The following is a 17272-nucleotide window of genomic DNA, read 5'->3' on the forward strand; positions in this document are numbered from 1 at the left end:
TCAAAAAATATTGAAATAAATAAAATTAAAACCAATATATGTATAAATAATTGTGTTATAAGTAATGAAAAATATAATTTAAAGTTAATAACAAATTCGGGTTGGTTTGGATTATATTAGATGAACCCATGAACCAACCCAACCCTTAAAATTTTCATTTATTTGAACCCAACCCAACCCAAATCGCACGGGTTGAGTTGGGTTTATCGGTTTTTTCGGGTCATGGAGTTTTTTTAACACCCCTGGCCCAAACATATGAACTCAATTTTGCATCCAAACACAAACATATGAATTCAAACCAAATAACTCTGTACCCCAAACACATACATATGAACTCCATAGATATATAAACTTCACATACATATAAATTTCAGACATCCTATCTCAACTCAACCTCCAAACAGCTCCTTAAAGGTAATTAATGCTTAACTATGAATCATCTTCGAATTTGATTGACCTATAGGGAGGAAAATCATGTCAATTATCATTAAACTAAGCTAAATTTGGTTATTATTGTTTTCTTTCAATTCATCATTATATAAAATTGAATTTCAATTTTAGACTATATATACATATATCAAATCTGGATTACTATTTTCCTAAGCGTAATTGTATCTATAAACTCCAAATGGATGGTTTATTCACTAAACCATGGTTCAAATGGCCCTCGTGTTATTGTAGAAGAATAATGTTGAACTATGAATCATCTTTAAATTTATTGTGTTTGCTTGCTTTGTACATTGAAGATTGAAATTTTCTTTTTTTCTTATTATTTTTTAATACAATAACGGTAGGATGAGAAATCGAATCTTTGACCTTTAAAAAAGAATGTCATGTTAATTATCGTTGAACTAAGTTTACTTTGATTATTATTATCTTCTTTTAATCATCATTATATTGAAGATTGAATTTCAACTTTAGTACACACAATTTTAGCTTAACTATTAAAGCCTTTGACCATAGTGAAAGCATGCACTTGCAACACAAAAGTAACTGAAAGATGTCTCACTCTTTTTTTAAGTTGAATAAAACTACGTTATATTAAGTGAAATTGTATATATAAACTCTAAAATAGATGTTTTATTCCCTAAAGCATGGTTCAAATGACCCCCGTAGTATTGTAGAAGAATAATGTTGTAATGCCTCTTATTTATTGTTGTAATAAAAGAATAAATTTTTAAATTTTTATAATATTATATTAGCTCAAAACTATTCACGTATTACCAAAAATACCTTTCTAATATATGTACTTTGAGATGCACGTCCAAATGTGGTCTTCATTATTTTAATAAATTTTTTAAATTGGTTTAGTATTAATTTTACTAAAAGAATCGTCTAAATATAGTTAACTTGCTACAAATCAATCAGCCCAGGTTTTTTTTTGCATCCTCTTTAGATGGCTACTTGTTTTAAAAAGACTTATCTTTCTTAATGAGAAGGATAGATACAACCGAATCAACTGACTTTCTTTTCTTTGTCATTTGATCGTAAAAGAAAATATAACTCAATCAATATATATATAATCTAACCGGATCAAAAAGTTAGAAATTTTTTATCCCCAATTGTCAAAGAACTAAAAATAATCTCAATTTTCAAAACATTAACGTCTATAATTGATTATTTCAAACTTTTCTTTCTACCCAAAAAAATACCAATGTGGTGAGACGTGGAATTGAAACAAATAAATAGTGAGATAGCTAATTGGGGAAATTATTAGAATTATTTTTACATAACTTTTTGAAAACTCGTTTAGCTAGTTTTTCTAGGTCTATCTTGGACGAGATCGGCCAATGAGATTTAGTTAAAAAATAACTTTTTCTAACTTATTGATTTTGGTCTTTTTTTCTTTCTTCTCTTATTTTCTTGCTTATCACATAAGACACATAGGACTTCATCTTTTATGAATGCATACACTTGTTGGGTTGGGGTCGAACTTCTTTCTTGTATTTGACTTACCTACATATCCGATTCAACCTCGGAGTCAAGCCTTATGTAGTTCAATTTTACTCGCATCAATCCCGAATGATGCATAGAGATAAAACCAGTATCCACCACTAAGTGATTAATACAGTAGCTCCAGATATAAAGTAGTGCTACCACCAATAGAATAATGGTAAGTCTTCATTTGTTTTTCAACATGGATGTGCTCGAAGTGAACCTCCCCATAGAGTGCCACCGCAACATCATCAATCCCGAATGATACATAAAGATAAAATCAGTATCCGCCACTAATTGATTAATACGGTAGCTCCAGATATAAAGTAGTGCTACTACCAATTGAATAATGGTGAGTCTTCATTTGTTTTTCAACACGGATGTGCTCAAAGTGAACCTCCCCATAGAGTGCCATAACAGATGGCAATCCCTTAAAACAATCAAAATGAGACAAAGTTCAATCCAGCAATCCACTAGGATTAAAAAAAGAGGAAATATTCTCGTCGGTAAAAAGACTAATGAGGAAGCTAAAAAAAGCAAATCTACATCTTGGCCATTATCCACCTAGATTCTATTGTTATTATTATTTTTATTTATTATTATTATTATTTGTAATCTTCTAAAATCTTATACCAAGTCTTTTATATATTCAAGATTTCTACAAATTAAAGCAAATATTATATCAAATATTTATTTAACTTTTCAAATATTTAGCCCAATTTATGTTCCACAAATTATATTGAATTTTCAAATTATCCAAATGGTTTTCAAGTGATTGACTTGTAATTTTTAAAATTTGATAAAAAAAAAAAAAACAAATTTTGCAAATGATTAAGTAAAATATGAGAAATATATAGAATCTCGGAGTTAATTTACCCGAAAATTCATCGAGAAACCCTAGATATATAGAATCTTGGTGTTAAACTACCCGAGAATTCACCGAGAAAGTTCAAATATATAAAATCTCGGTGTTAATCTGCTGAGATTAATACCGAAATTTTATATATTTTTCATATCTTACCATTTTTAGTAAAATTTTATTTTTCCCAAAATTTAAAAATTAAAATGCAATTACTTGAGATCCATTTGTATAATTAGTAAATTCATTTAAAAATTTGGAAAATTATATGATTAAGGAAACATAAATTGAGCTAAATATTTGAAAAATTACGTTATAACGTTTGATAAATAGAAGTTAATTATTATTGTTATTCTTTTCTTCTCATTTTAGTTCAATATTTGATAAAAATGTAGCAATTGTTCGGTCTAAGTTTAATTTTGTTATGGTGACATTTTAGCGTAAAATAAAAAACGTGTAATCCTCATTTAACCAGAGACTCGATGTTGATGTGGAACAAAGAATATATTTGTTCATTGACAATCTTTGTTATTATTATGCACCATTGACCAATTAACAACATTTTCTATCATTATCCTTTACCAAAATATTTTTAAAGCAAACAAATGTTGTTGTCCACTATGGTTTGAAGCCGAACACAAGCATCTATGTTATCTTTAATTTAAGAACGTGTTTATGTTTTTTTTTTTTTAACACAACAATTAAGATATGAGAATATGAACATTCAACTTCAATAAAAATAATATGTGTAACTTACCACAAATTTATATTTACTATCATTAATTTTAATCATATCAGTAATGCAACTTAAGTATTTAAAAAAAAAAAAATCAAGGGCAACTTGCCAAATACACCATAAATTATGGTGATAGTTTCAGCCATACTCTCAAACTTTAAATAAAAAGACTGAGCCCTCAAACTTATAGTATTAAAATTCGATCCTCCAACTAATAATAGTTATAGGTATTGGACCCCTAATGATCAAAATTGAACTCTCAAATAAGTTGTATAACTTCTACAACTATTATAAGTTTGAAGATCCAATTTTAACACTCGTATAAGATTAAGAGCTCAATTTTTACAATTGAATATATATCCTTGCGATTTGTCCAAATTTCAATCGAATAAAATTGAAAGTTCAAAATTAAAAATGACTCGTTGAACTAACGAAACATAACAATAATTCATTTCTAAGAATACTAAGATTAGATTTTTATAACCAATTAAAATTCATACCAAATTGAAACTTACCAAGGTTTTGTTTTGTTTTGTTTTTAAGAGTGATATACTCTAACTCAAAATCCATCATATAACAATTAAATTCAGTTGACATCTTAAGGAGTAAGGAGTATTTTTACGGCATCAACTATAAACATAAAATACCTTTTTTTTTGGCAGGAAAAATGATTTGGCTTAATGGATGGTCTTGCTTCGTTAAAAAAAAGAAAACATTGAAACATATATTTCCTAAAAATGCCAGTAATTTGAAAAGAAAATATCCACATAAAAACACTAAAAATTTATCTCATATGCATTTCCAGATTGGCCTTTGTGAAAATGTAACAGCTAGAGTACCTGACAATTTTGGATTTATAGGTGGCCACATTCTCACTTGAACATACACACAACATAGCCATCCACCAGACCCCTGGCAAGTGGCAAGTGGCAACTCTGGCTTTTTGAGGGGAAAAATGGTGCCCCCCCTTTACCATTGGCTTGGCTTATCCAGACCATCTTACCTGAACACAAGACACAACAACAAGCTTGACTTAAACATTCAACAAATACACAAATTTATCTTAATAAAGTCTTCGTATTCATTATTGACAGGGTAAAAGCTAAAAAGTGATTGGATAAAGTAGAAAATTTCCAAGAGTGCTTTTCTTTTTTTCCACAATAAGTATGGCCCAAGCCAACTATGGAAAGTATGGTTTCTAAAGCAATATATAATTTCTATATAAATATATAATTAATATTAATATCATTTTGGTCCATATACTTCTAGATTTTGTTCATCTTGGTCCTTATACTTTCAAAATGTCATTTTTAGTCCTTATACTTTTAAGAATGGATCATTTTGGTCCGTTTAAAATGAAATAAAAATTAAAATGAATGAAGTAGTAATATAGTCACTTTCTAAAAGTACAGAGTTAAAAATAAAAAACGCTTCACTATCGGTCACTCAGGAGTATTTAGCCTTGCAAAGTGGTCCTTACTGATTCACACGGGATCAAGCACTGTAATAGTATCAAAATAAATAATAACCAAAAGTAATATTACAAGACCTTAGTATCTTCCGCTATTATCAACTTAAAGCATATCTATCTCAAATTAGAAGTAAAGGAAAATCATTAAAAAAAATTACATTTCATATTGTGAACCTTTTTGGCGGTTCAAACAAAAATTAAGGTTTCTGCACTCTACCAAAAAGTCATTTGTAATTAATAATGAAGTAGACCAAAATTTTGGAGAATTGGAAAAGCTCTATCCGAGGTCTAATAGAATTCCGAGAACGTGTAACTAAATGCCTTTAAGCAAAAACATCAATAATTTAAAGCAGTGGGAATTTCAATGTCATGTCAGAATATATAAACAAGCTTCTGAATAGTTAATGAGCCAAATGAAATACATTTTCATTATTTAGTTTACAAACCCATCCATTATTTAAATACTATTCATAACACAAATTTAGAGTAGCCTCAAAACAACTTGCAATATTCTATGTAGCACATTACCTAACACGCACTTCAAACATATAAAAAATGATTCTTTTTAAAGCATAAGAACGATCCCATTGTGCCCTCCCCAATATATTGACAAAATCAATACGTTGAACTGTTCATGATTTTCTACATAAGATCTGCACTACGTGATTTTAATGAGAAAATGGCATCTTAGGCGACTTTCCTATATATTTGACCAAATTATTCTGTTATATTGTTCATGATTTTCTACATAAGATCTGTACTACGGGATTCAAATAACAGAAAATGGCATCTTAATAATCAGCAGCCATTACCTGCTCACAATCTGATGCTCTTAAATGGCTCATTTGAGTTCCATATTCAGTCAATAAGATTGCAAAATAATCAAGAAAATAAAGCTCGAACCTGTAGGCTGGCGGTGGGGGGTGAGTGAGTGGCTAGCAACGTGAGCATGGATCAGCAACCAGACACCAAGAGAAAAGTGACAGCTCGGAGAATCTTGAAGATAAAACCAAATTAATGACAACTTTCCAAGCACATCAGCTCCCCTCAATTTGTTTATGGATGGATGCGACAGAGGCACCAAGAAAGCCAACCCATTCCCTTGAGGGTCGAGCTTCGCTGCCAAGGAATCAGGCGACAGGTCAAAAGCAAGCTTAAATTCACAAAAGCACATGTATCAATGAGATTAGAGATAAGTTGTACCAGTATAATATTTTTGTCTGAAGAAGCTTTCAAGATCTTGTCTTGTCGGTGCCTGTCTAGTTCTGAATCCCATGATTTGAAGCTTCTTCATGTTATAAAACGCTACTACTTACTCTATCCATCCTACTTGACAGCTAACAGCTAAACTTTCTCCGCTCAATGAGATCCCTACGATTTGCTATCTTTCTGATTTTCTTCTTGTACTTTGCTCTGGTAGGGCATGGACGCGTAAAATCCAATGGAATAGTGATGGGTTCCACTAAACCCTTCAATTTGGTAAGCCTCTCTTTCTCTTTCCCTCTCCGAGTTCATACTTTTTGTTACATGACGGTTCTCACATTTGGGATCAAACAGGGAAGATCCAGGTGTCAAAAAGTTAATGGTGAATGCAAAGAGGAGGGCGGCAGAAAAGAGAATGTTTTCGAACATGAAGACTATGTCTACACTCAATCTCTCCCTTAGCCTATGTTTCCTTCTTGGGTGCCTGAGATAAAGGGGAAATCGACACCCGACTCTGTAGCTAATTTATCAAGTACCTGCAGGATTTTACAAGTCACTTTAAAGCTCCAAACATCTTTCCTTTGAGGAAACTGCAAATCCTCTGAAGATTACGTTTCTGGCTGCGTAATAAATTTTGCCTTTGTATTTGCAAGAATAAAGGGAAGGTCATGGTGTGAAAATGGTATATGTTAAGTGCAAAGGACGGGATAAAATAAAATGTGTCAAACGTGAAGAAGGCTGTCTACACTCAGCAACTCTCTTCGCTTGGCAAAGTCTCACAAAACATGCCTTGTAAATTATCTATTTTGATGAGAAACATTACGATGCAAACTGTACGAATAAACCTTTATAACTAACTGTAGTTCACGACGAAGAACTTAAGTTTCAATCTTCGTGGTACCTTTATGCGGTTCAGTTGTGGCACGAAAGAGAGACGAGATAATGAAATAAGCCCAAAAAGAAACGAACCCAGCAATGGGACTCGGAATTAAATAATGTCTCTCTTGCATCTACATATGTACATTAACGAGGGAAGAAAAAGTAACTCTATGCTGCAGCATTCTGCATAATATATCGACTTTTTCCAATGTCTAATAAAATGGTACATATATCATTCCAATTTCAATACTCATTGTTTAAAAATAACTGCTGCGACTTTGACGACACACCTGGGGAGTCAAAATACTCGGAAAACAGAGCTGGTTAACCAACCATATGCTGAAAATTAATTCGTATCTTCAGCAAGCTTGGAAGAAGTGCTCACGTTTTCTACCCATATCATCTTAATGTAATCTTTAGATGATGTATACCTCAGGCTACAGACTAGTGCTTTCTATCTACTATTTGATGATGGATTGTAAGTAGATTCATTTGCTGTAAATCACAACTCTGAAACCTGAAACATGTTCATTTAGAAGGTTGTGATCAGGATCACTTGAAATTCAACTTATAATTTTCAAGGAATTGGATCCACGTGCGAGCGCAATGCCATGTCACGAGGGGGCTGGTTGGCCGGGGTAAGGAATTACTTGCCTATTTTTCAAGCGGTTCCTGTTATCAACCTCTCCCGTTCATCTAATCTTCTGACTTTGATAAGACCGAAGAGCACTTGAAACCCAAAAAAGGCACAAAAGATATAGGCAATAGTGGCAGGCATCTGAAAAAGTATAACAACTAATCAATAATCATGAGGCAATAACGGTGGCAGCAAGGTCAGAGAAAATAAGAGTAAATCTTACCCGAATGGAGTTGATATATAATATTGTTGCAACGTTGATTAGGCTTCCAGCAGCTATTGCCTGTTAATGGTCAAAAGGTGGAAATTGGAAATATTGAACTGGCCAGTACATAATCGCTCCAACATATACAGAAAGTTATGCTGATTTCTAAAGCTCTCGAAAATTTTCATCTTTTAACTTCCACAGAGTTTCTATTTAAATCTTGATCGACCTCCCATCCCACATACGTACAAGGATAGGAGGTCTGTAAGATATCTAAGAATCCAAACAGACAATGTGGTTGAAATACGTTGACATGCAAACAAGGCCACCAGGCAAGAATGTGAACCAACTGAAAAACTCACATTTCCTAGCGTCTTCTGAACTGTTGCAACACGTTGGAATGCTCTTTCAGACTCCAAAGCCCGAACTCTAAGCTTGAGATCACCTTGCTCCTGTTGATTAAATAAAACCCAATATTTAAAACTTGAAAAAGTAAAAGTGAGGTTTGACATGCTCATTCATTTCAGTAAAGGTTTGTAAGCATTACCAATCTTTGGATAATTTCAGCAAGTTTTTCCACTCTTTCGGCCTGTCTAAATAAGTTATAGAATGCACGAGATTGCCTGTCCCATCTCTTTCTGAAATCCTGAACATTTGTAAAATTGACAATCAAGAGAGCGATAAAAGAATTATATGAGATAAGACATGTAAAAGGGATAATCATATTTACCTTCAAGGCAACCTCAACTCCAGCTTCCCGAAACTTCAGTAATTCCAGAGCATATCTAAAAGACAAAAATTAAACCGTATAAGATAACAGAAAAACTTGCACATCCTAAAATGTCAAGATGAAAGGAGATTAAAGTAATTTTAGCTCTGACAGAAGTATGGAACTCACGGCTTGGCAATTTCAGTAATATCAAATCGTGGGTCAAGGCCTTTCCCAATGCCATCTAATACTGCAGAGAATAATTCATTTATCAGCTGTTAACATTATTCAAAAGATTTTGTAACAGTTGATATTTCTTGTAAACTACCTGAAAATGCTCTAACAACAAATGTGAATGTGGCAGGAAACCGAAATGGTTGATCTGCTGCAATGGCTAATAGATCTTCCCCTGTTAGGAGAGTGCAACAACTATGAGGGGGACAGCATATACAAGTTCACTGTAGGTTTTTTGTAACATCAAATATTTCAAAAACATTGTTTTATCATGGTAAAATTACAAGTTTAGTCGAACTTTCAGATTTGTCTATTTGGTTCTTAAAACTTTAGATGGTGTCTAACAAAACCAACTTTTAATTTTGTGTCTAATAAATAGATCTTTAAACTTTAAAAAGTATTTAATAAATCTACAAACTTTATTTTGTTTGTTTTTTAAGGGATCAACTTTTATTGAGAAAAAATGAAAGAATACAAGGGCATACAAAAAATAAGCCCACAAAAAGAGGAACTCCCTCTACCAAAAGGAACTTCAACTAAGTAAAATAACATCTATGGAATAATTACAATAGGTCTTCAAAATCAACAACTTCCAATTTTGTGTTAGATAAATCTTTAGATTTTGGATTTTGACGACCTATTTGAAAATTTTAAAAAATTTACATACTTACTAGACACAAAATTGAAATCTAAGAGTCCTATTAGACACAAAATTCGATTTTATATTTAACAAATCAATTAATTAAAAAAGAAATTGACTGTTAAATGTCAGACAAAAAGAATTGAAAGCTCAAAGAATTGTTAAACATTATTAAGTTCAAATATTTATTGAACACAGAATTGAAAATTCAAAGACCTAATAGACACTTTTGAAAGTTCACTGACCAAACAACCATAAACCTGAAAGGGGACTCAACGTGTAAATGTGTGTAATTTAACATTTTATCATAAAGGTTTCATTTTCTTTTGAGAAGTATGTTTATCATACAGGTTGGGAGAAACTTTGTAATCAATTGATAATCACTTAGATAGTTAGATTAGATATTTAAACATTCATATACTCACTGTGGGAGTCGTAAGGGGAGTTTTTTTTTCTCAAAAAAACAATTATTTGTAGTAATAAAAAAAAGGGCCATTAAAGCATAATTGGACACTGGGCTGCTCATCAGGGTCACATACCAATTGCAGCTAGGCGTTCCTTTTTTTTCATTAACTTTTCCTCCTTTGTCAATGGTTTCTTAAAACCAAGTTCGGCAGTTGCCATCTCTCTCTCCCTTCTCTGTGCAGCCAAACGTTCTTCAAAACTGGGAGTTCAAATTCAAAATTTCATGGTCAGAAAATTCACGCAGCATAGATTACAAGATGATTTTAATTTGATCACAGTGCTTGCACAGTTCAAACAAGTCACCATTTAACATACTGCCCATGATGACAAATATAAATCAAGCATTCAGATTAAACACAACAAAAGGTACATACAGTAGACATCTAACTGAGAGCTCAATTATGAGAAGCAGTGTCAATCTCTCAAATAAGTGAATGGAACCTGCTTATCTCATGAACTTCCAGACTGATTCCTAATATGGTCTGTGCTCTTAAGAGAAAATAACATTGCATGATTGATTAGTTTGTTAAAATATTAAAATTAAAATCCTCATGAACAGCATTTTCAGCGACAAATAAAGGCCCTTAAAAAGCTTTCTTGAATCTCTCTCTTTTATTGTTTTTTGGGGCTTTCCTTTGGTGGAAGTTTTCCCTTTTGATAATTATCGTATGGACTCATTTTTTACCAATTGGAGGAGTTCCTTTAACCCCTCCCCTCAGTTTGGAGATTTTCTTATTACACCAAAAGAGGGGGTGGGGTTCACATCTAATAATTACCACCCAAAAAAGGGCAGGATAAAGAAAGAATGAAAGAAATGAATATTGATCGGCAAGGTGTCCTGTAAAGTTTATTCAAGTTTCTCTTCGATAGACCTGTTGAGGAAGAATTGAGCTGTTCGTCTAACAGCCGTCATATCTCCAGTAGGCACAAGAACCCCCATTTGAATCATTGCTTGAAGAACCTGCACTAATGAAGAATTCTTGTAAACAATTGAACATTGAAGGGCATGATGATGGTACCGATACATAACCTTAAGGTGGCAGAAAGAAATAAATTTCATATGGTGAAATGTAAGCCAATGGTGCATTTTAAGAAATTCAGTACCTTGTCTGGATCTTTCTCGTACACTCCATAGAACGTTTCCAGCAAACCCTCTCTGATATTTGAACTGATACTGCGAGGCACCAGCACCAACACACAGCAATATGTTAGCAAAGTATTGTGACCATTTTGTTTTGAACCAACTTCTCATTGATACAATGAAAAAGGATAACAAGTTCAAAGCATATGAACTCCTACCAGAAAAAATTAAAAACAATAAATACAGCCATAAAGAGAAAAACCATGAACAAGAACTTTTCATATACCTAAATGAATGATCAGTATGCTTCCATGGAATTAGTGCAAAAATATCGTGGCCATTTAAGGTTGATTTTTTCTTTTTCTTTTTCTTTTTTTTGCTTTCTTTCTTTCGATTTCTTTTTTTCAGGGGGTGTAATTTCATAGAAAAGGGTAGCCAAGCACAGGCTAGTACCTTCCCATCATTCCAAAATCATAAAAGATCAACCTTCCTCCATTGACATCATCGACAGCAATATTCCCAGGATGCTGAAAAAGGTACAAAATCTCTGTCATCAATTCTAAAAGAAAAGAAATCTTGAAATACAAAATTATCTTTCCAGAGCAGATGGGTTGAAAACTTGAGGGTTTCATCAAAAGTTTTTTTACTTTCTTTTTCTAATTTAAACAGTTCAATCGATCTGACTGGTTATTCATTCATGTACCATTTTATAAGATTTCAGATTATTTTCAAATGACATGATCTTAAACCTGGTTCTTTTAATAGTCTGTTATATAACCACAACGGATAAGCTGCAAGGAAATTATCCAAACCAATGATTTAATGGCTAGCTACAGAGACGAGAATATTACTTCAACGCACTGCTGGTAATGTAGGTTCTTTCAATGTGCAACAGTAAAAGGAGGCAGGGTCAATGAGAAGCTTCACCGTAGGTTTAAGGTTTTATACGTATCATATTTTAAATTCACATAATTCAAGTTTGTGTTTCTAACATGTGAAATACTGTGAATGAAGTTAAATGAACTTTCTTAGGCACGGGCACCAACTTTATCTGTAATTAAGTACACAAGAAAATCCCTCATGTTTTAAGACTAGGATAACTTAAACAAGGAGTAATTAGAGCTCACAGGATCTGCATGGAAGAATCCATGTGACAGAATTTGCTCCAGGTAAGATTCAACAGCATAACGTCCTAACCTATATCACATAAGAGACCAATGGTAACAATGAGTTCAATTCCTGCAATTATCATAGATGAAATAAAAAGTTGAACATGATATTGACCGTTTTCGATCAATGCCTAGTTGATCCAGAGCTTTAATCTTATTTATTTTAATTCCAGGAACATACTCCATAGTCAGAACCTGCAGTCATTTCAAAATGAAAGAATAGAGGTAAGAACAATGTTCTAAACGCAATAATTGTTTCATTGTGCAAACTAAGTGATAAAACCTGTGGGGTAGTATAGTCCCAGAATATTGATGGGACTTTCACGTAGTCCAAGTTTTTAAAGTTGCTTGCAAACTGCTCAGCATTAGCTGCTTCCTTGGTGTAATCTATCTCCTGAAATTAACATAATATTTGATATAATGAGAATTGAAACACGTTGGTCTAGACTTTAAAAGAAATATGCAAAGGATTTAAAGCTTCTATCAAAATAAAGCTGCAGGTTAATAATAAAATTTAACATCTATCTAACATACTGGTAGTCATGTCTCAGAGTAACAATTGAGGGAAAATTAAAAATCACTTTGGGTCCCTAAACTTTCTTGAAAGTAACAATTTAGTCCTTAAACTTTAATTTGTAACAATTTATTCCCTGTACTTTTAATTTTGTAACAATTTGGTCCCTAAACTTTAGTAGGTAACAATCTATTTCTTGTACTTCCAAAATTGCAACAATTTAGTATCTCATGTAAAAAATTCCATCAAAAGAAGTCAAGTTTGCAAAAATATTGAGTCTCTAGTTAGTTTAATGGTTTATTTATGCATGAAATCTCATTAAATCTTATCATTAATTTCTAGAATAGGGACTAAATTGTTACAAATTTTAAAGTACAAGGATTAAATTGTTATAGTAAAGTTCAAAGACTAAACTATTACAAAATTTAAAATACAAAGACTAAATTGTTACAATCAAAGTTCAGGGACCAAATCATTAATTCTATGAAAGGTTAGAGGCTAAAAGTGATGTTTAACCTTGAGGGAATGTTGATACCTGATACAGGACATTTGCACACTCATCATATATAGCAACCCAATCTCTCTTTGCACCATCTGACTTTGGGTCAAGTTTTTGAAGGTATTCTGCTATGACCTGTAATTAAATCAAAATATCAAGGGTTTTGATGCATACCGAAATTCCTTTCTACTATGCAAGTTCAATAATTATAAAGCAATTTAACCGGCTCATAAAGTTTAATATAGAAAAGATTTTTGGTACAAGTGGAGAGCTTGGATTTAGAATTGTATAAGGTCGGTGAACTCTATTTTTGCCAATGGAAGACCGAACGGTAAGATTTTTGCATCAATAAGCTATAGGCAGGGTGACCCTCTCTCTCGCCTTTTCAGTTTAATCTTAAGATTCTATAATTCAGATTCCAAAGCTGTCAAAAAGTTTCTCATGTAGCTCTTTTATATGTTCTTTTGCACCATTTCTCCCTCCAAGAGTGCCTATGCATTCTACTGACTTTGGTAGGTTAAATTCCTAAGAACATAAAATTCTTTGTCTGACAAGTTTTGCAAGGGAGAGTGAACACTCAGGGTCACCCCCAGAGACTTCTTTTCTGTTGCAACCACAATAGTGTGTTTTCTTGTAGGAAGTAGGAGGATCTCGATCATCTTCTATGGGATCACCCTTTCATTTGCTCCCTTTGGAGTTGGGCTTTTAGGATCTTCAAGTGCTCTAGCTCATAAGATGAGATGTTGCTCCATGATTGAGGAGGTACTTTTGAACCCTCCACAAGACAAAGGAAGAGTTTTGTAGTAGGCTTGTTATTTTGATGTGTTGTACGGTGTCTTGAAAAGAAAAGTAGAGTCTTTAGAGGGTTTTAGAGGTCTGCTGAGGAACTTCACGAGTCAATTAGATTTAACTCGTCTTTATGTGCGTCCCTTAATCAGGCTCAGCCTCATTCTTCTGAATTAGTCTTGGGATTTTTGTTGTGGGTTTTCTTCTTCTTTTTTTCTTCTTCCATTAAATATAGCTCAAGTTTTTAAATCTTGAAAGATATATATATTTTTAGCTTCCCTGAAATACTTTTATAATAATTTGACAATTAAAAAAACTGCCAGAAAAAAAATCCACCCTGTTCAAAACAAATCCCCAATACCCATAGATGCCTTGATTAAAATTTTGAAAATAGAGGATAAAAGAAAATTAGCTTAGCCAGAAAAAAAGTATCTGAGGCAATACCTCCAACTAGAGCAGGAAGTACAAACTGTTAAAAAAATAAATGCAGTATTACAAGAGAGATCACTAATATTCTGATTTCTCCCACAGAGAAACAAAAGTAAAAATTTCAGCCAATGTTGAAACTAACCCTTAGGTTCTTAAGATCAATATCAAAGAGCTCCTTTAGACTTGGCCTTTGTACTTTCACCACAACTTCCTGCCCCTTCAATCTTGCACGATGAACCTGACCTGAACAAAGAGACTTTTGATATTAATCAGCGAGCAGACAAATTTCAAAATGCTTTAGCTAAACTGAATTTTCTAAGATATATCACAGTAAGCGACAGAAAATGTGAATCAAGTTTACCAAGACTAGCAGCAGCTATCGGTTCCTGATCAAACCGTTCAAATATACTGGCCACAGGACCTCCAAGCTCTTCTTCAACTATTGATATTGCTGTCTCAGAAGGGAAAGGAGGAACTTGATCCTGAATTGTACATGAGAATCCATCAGCCTAAGCAAGATTGACTAAAATATTACATCGTTCCAATTGAAGACATATATATTTTGTATGCAACAGGCCTAACCATAGAATGGTAAAAGAATAGATAAAAGAGATAATAACCTGAAGCTCTGACAATTGGTCAACATACTCTTGTGGAAGAATATCCACTCTTGTGGAAAATTGCTGACCAATTTTAATAAAAGTTGGACCTAATCTTAAAATGTTTTCTTTCAACCACTTAGCTAGGATCTTTCTTCTGGCGACCTTCTTCTCCTCTGTCATTCCTCCTAAAACCAAATTATAGACTATGAAATAAAACGAAAATTCCTATCACCCAATAGTACTATCGAATCGAGAAGGCATATCATTGGAGTGTATTTGGCACTGATGTTGCAGAAGAGCTCACCTCGATAAGTAAATTTCTGATTGTTAAGCCAAGCCTTGATGATAAAATTAAAAACAAATCCCCATATCTCCAAGGTTCTCTGAATTGTCGAATATGTTTTAAATCTATTCCAGCGTCCCCCAGGCGCCACAGAAACCTGAAAGCCCATTTTGTGTACACAGAAAATGTACATCAAAATGAAATATAAGAGACCTAATAGAATGACCAAAAGTATGGAATAAAATGCAACCTAAAATAAAAGCAGAGATTAAAATTACCTAAAATATGGGGGAAAGTGCAAGCGTTATTGATGTATCATGCCTATACTACAAGGTTTTCTATAATTTCATAATGAAAGAACAAGTCCCAAAACTTGCAGCTTTTCATCAAGAAGCACTCATATTTGCAACTTATATCGTGAGAACATTATCCGGATTGGTGCAGTCTAATTTTAAAATCATAATGCTTACTCTGGCATTTTTCTTCTCCAGTGGTAAATATTGCATCTGACTATTAAAGTGAAACACTCTCATTTTCCTCTAATTTTCCAAGGAGCAAAATGTGACTACACGCTACTAAAAGAGCAGGTAATAGAAGGTACTATGAACTTGTAGTTTTTACGGCTTACTAAATCACAATTACACCCAACAGTTTAGTACTAACCCAAATCATTCGTTACCACGCCTACTTGTGGATTCAGATAGTTATTTTGATTAACCACGCCCAAAACTTGGACTATCAAAATTAATGGAGAGACTAAAATGGAAATGGTTGAAACCATTATCTCCTAGTTCAGAACCAAGTAAAATCACCGGTACACTCAAATGAAGCTCGAATCTAGGATTTGAGACCTCCTAAATATGCTGTTCAAGCAATTCCTGAACAGACATTTCACGTGCACATATACTAGCTATATGGCAATTGAACATAAAAACCTCAAAACTACGTTGAACCTCACCGCCAAGGGAATAAAAAATATAATAACAAGGAACAAGCAGAAACTGAGCAAAGAATTAGAAAACATCAATTAAACAGAGAAACAAACCTCGATTTGTTGCTGGTCACTCCGCTTAAACCAGGCCTCTTCTTTACCAATCTCCTCTATCCTCTTCTTCCTCCCCTCCTCCACAGACTCCGAAGCTTGAATTTCTCCCACCACCGCCGCAGCAATACCATTCCCATTAACATACTTCACCAAGGTCCCATTGGTTCCACCACTCTCACTCTCCACAGCCGTAACTCCGCCATTAACCCAACCATTATACCTGTAATCACCATTCGCATTGTAAGCAGCTCCATTACTTCCAAGTCCATATCCATTAACTTCCTTGATCAGCTCATTTTCTCTCTCTTCAGCAACCACACCGTCTTCTCTGACAGCCTGGAGCTTCGTGCGAAGAAGAACACTAAACCTGCGAGTTCTAGAGAGAGGAATCCTATAGAGCGAACATCTGGGACTGGAAGAAGATAGAAGACGCTTCGGTGAGACGAAGACAAGTTCGGGTATAGGCAATGAAGTAGCCATGAAGAAGTAGAAGAATAAAATCCTTCCACAGGGAACCGAAATTGAAGGTCAGTGAAACATAAGACCGAACCCTAGCTCTGAAACGCGGGAGAAAGAAAGAGACTGTAATGGTGGAAAGAGCAAAGAAGTGGAAGGGAGAAGGAGAAGTGGAGAAGTGAACAGCGAACCAAGAGAATTACAATTTTTTAGTTTAAGGAAAAATATAAAATAAAAAGGGCAAACTGAAAATTGAAGGGGTGGAGGTAGGAGTGCCACGTGGCATGGGTAGATGAGTACTGGAGATTCTTATTGGATGGAAGAGTTCGTGTGGGGGCCATGAAACATGTGTCTCTCGTTTCATTTTAGAATTTTGGACGCCTTTCGGCTTACGTGTCGGCGTTGGACCCCTAATAATTCTCTGATTCGCAGTCT

At 33.7% G+C, this 17272-nt stretch overlaps 1 protein-coding gene and 2 long non-coding RNA genes across 3 annotated transcripts; 1 reads left to right on the top strand and 2 right to left on the bottom strand.

The window, feature by feature from the left end:
• Positions 1 to 1796: 1796 nt before the first annotated feature.
• LOC120073162 (uncharacterized) lies at positions 1797 to 6354 on the bottom strand. The gene is made up of 4 exons (XR_016528362.1): positions 6205 to 6354; positions 5905 to 6120; positions 4370 to 4533; positions 1797 to 2365 (listed from the first exon to the last, which is right to left on the bottom strand). It is a non-coding gene; the product is annotated as an uncharacterized LOC120073162 (long non-coding RNA).
• LOC150037172 (uncharacterized) lies at positions 6341 to 7093 on the top strand. The gene is made up of 2 exons (XR_016528363.1): positions 6341 to 6480; positions 6559 to 7093. It is a non-coding gene; the product is annotated as an uncharacterized LOC150037172 (long non-coding RNA).
• Positions 7094 to 7164: 71 nt separating this feature from the next.
• Positions 7165 to 17063, bottom strand: ATH13 (ABC2 homolog 13). Its single transcript, XM_039025816.2, has 21 exons — positions 16382 to 17063; positions 15358 to 15493; positions 15072 to 15238; positions 14813 to 14933; positions 14594 to 14694; positions 13273 to 13371; positions 12507 to 12617; positions 12339 to 12418; positions 12182 to 12251; positions 11508 to 11581; positions 11078 to 11147; positions 10846 to 10934; positions 10048 to 10172; positions 8963 to 9043; positions 8824 to 8884; positions 8656 to 8710; positions 8473 to 8571; positions 8288 to 8377; positions 7944 to 8003; positions 7738 to 7861; positions 7165 to 7600 (listed from the first exon to the last, which is right to left on the bottom strand). Exons 1-20 carry the CDS (start codon positions 16859 to 16861, stop codon positions 7745 to 7747), a joined length of 2286 nt encoding a protein of 761 aa, XP_038881744.1. The 5' UTR covers positions 16862 to 17063; the 3' UTR covers positions 7165 to 7600; positions 7738 to 7744.
• Positions 17064 to 17272: the final 209 nt, after the last annotated feature.

This window comes from Benincasa hispida, chromosome 3 (assembly GCF_027475165.1).
Source record: "Benincasa hispida cultivar pf3 chromosome 3, pf3_genome.v1.1, whole genome shotgun sequence".
NCBI classification, from domain to species: domain Eukaryota; kingdom Viridiplantae; phylum Streptophyta; class Magnoliopsida; order Cucurbitales; family Cucurbitaceae; genus Benincasa; species Benincasa hispida.

What these genes read in the sequence shown, in the direction of transcription:
- ATH13 (XM_039025816.2), bottom strand. Translation starts at nt 16,861, where the DNA reads ATGGCTACTTCATTGCCTATACCCGAACTTGTCTTCGTCTCACCGAAG. An exon ending in TTGATCTTAAGAACCTAAGG is followed by an intron (nt 13,372 to 14,593) that starts GTTAGTTTCAAC and finishes ATTTAATTACAG; the next exon opens with GTCATAGCAGAATACCTTCA. An exon ending in ATTACTGAAATTGCCAAGCC is followed by an intron (nt 8,711 to 8,823) that starts GTGAGTTCCATA and finishes TTTGTCTTTTAG; the next exon opens with ATATGCTCTGGAATTACTGA.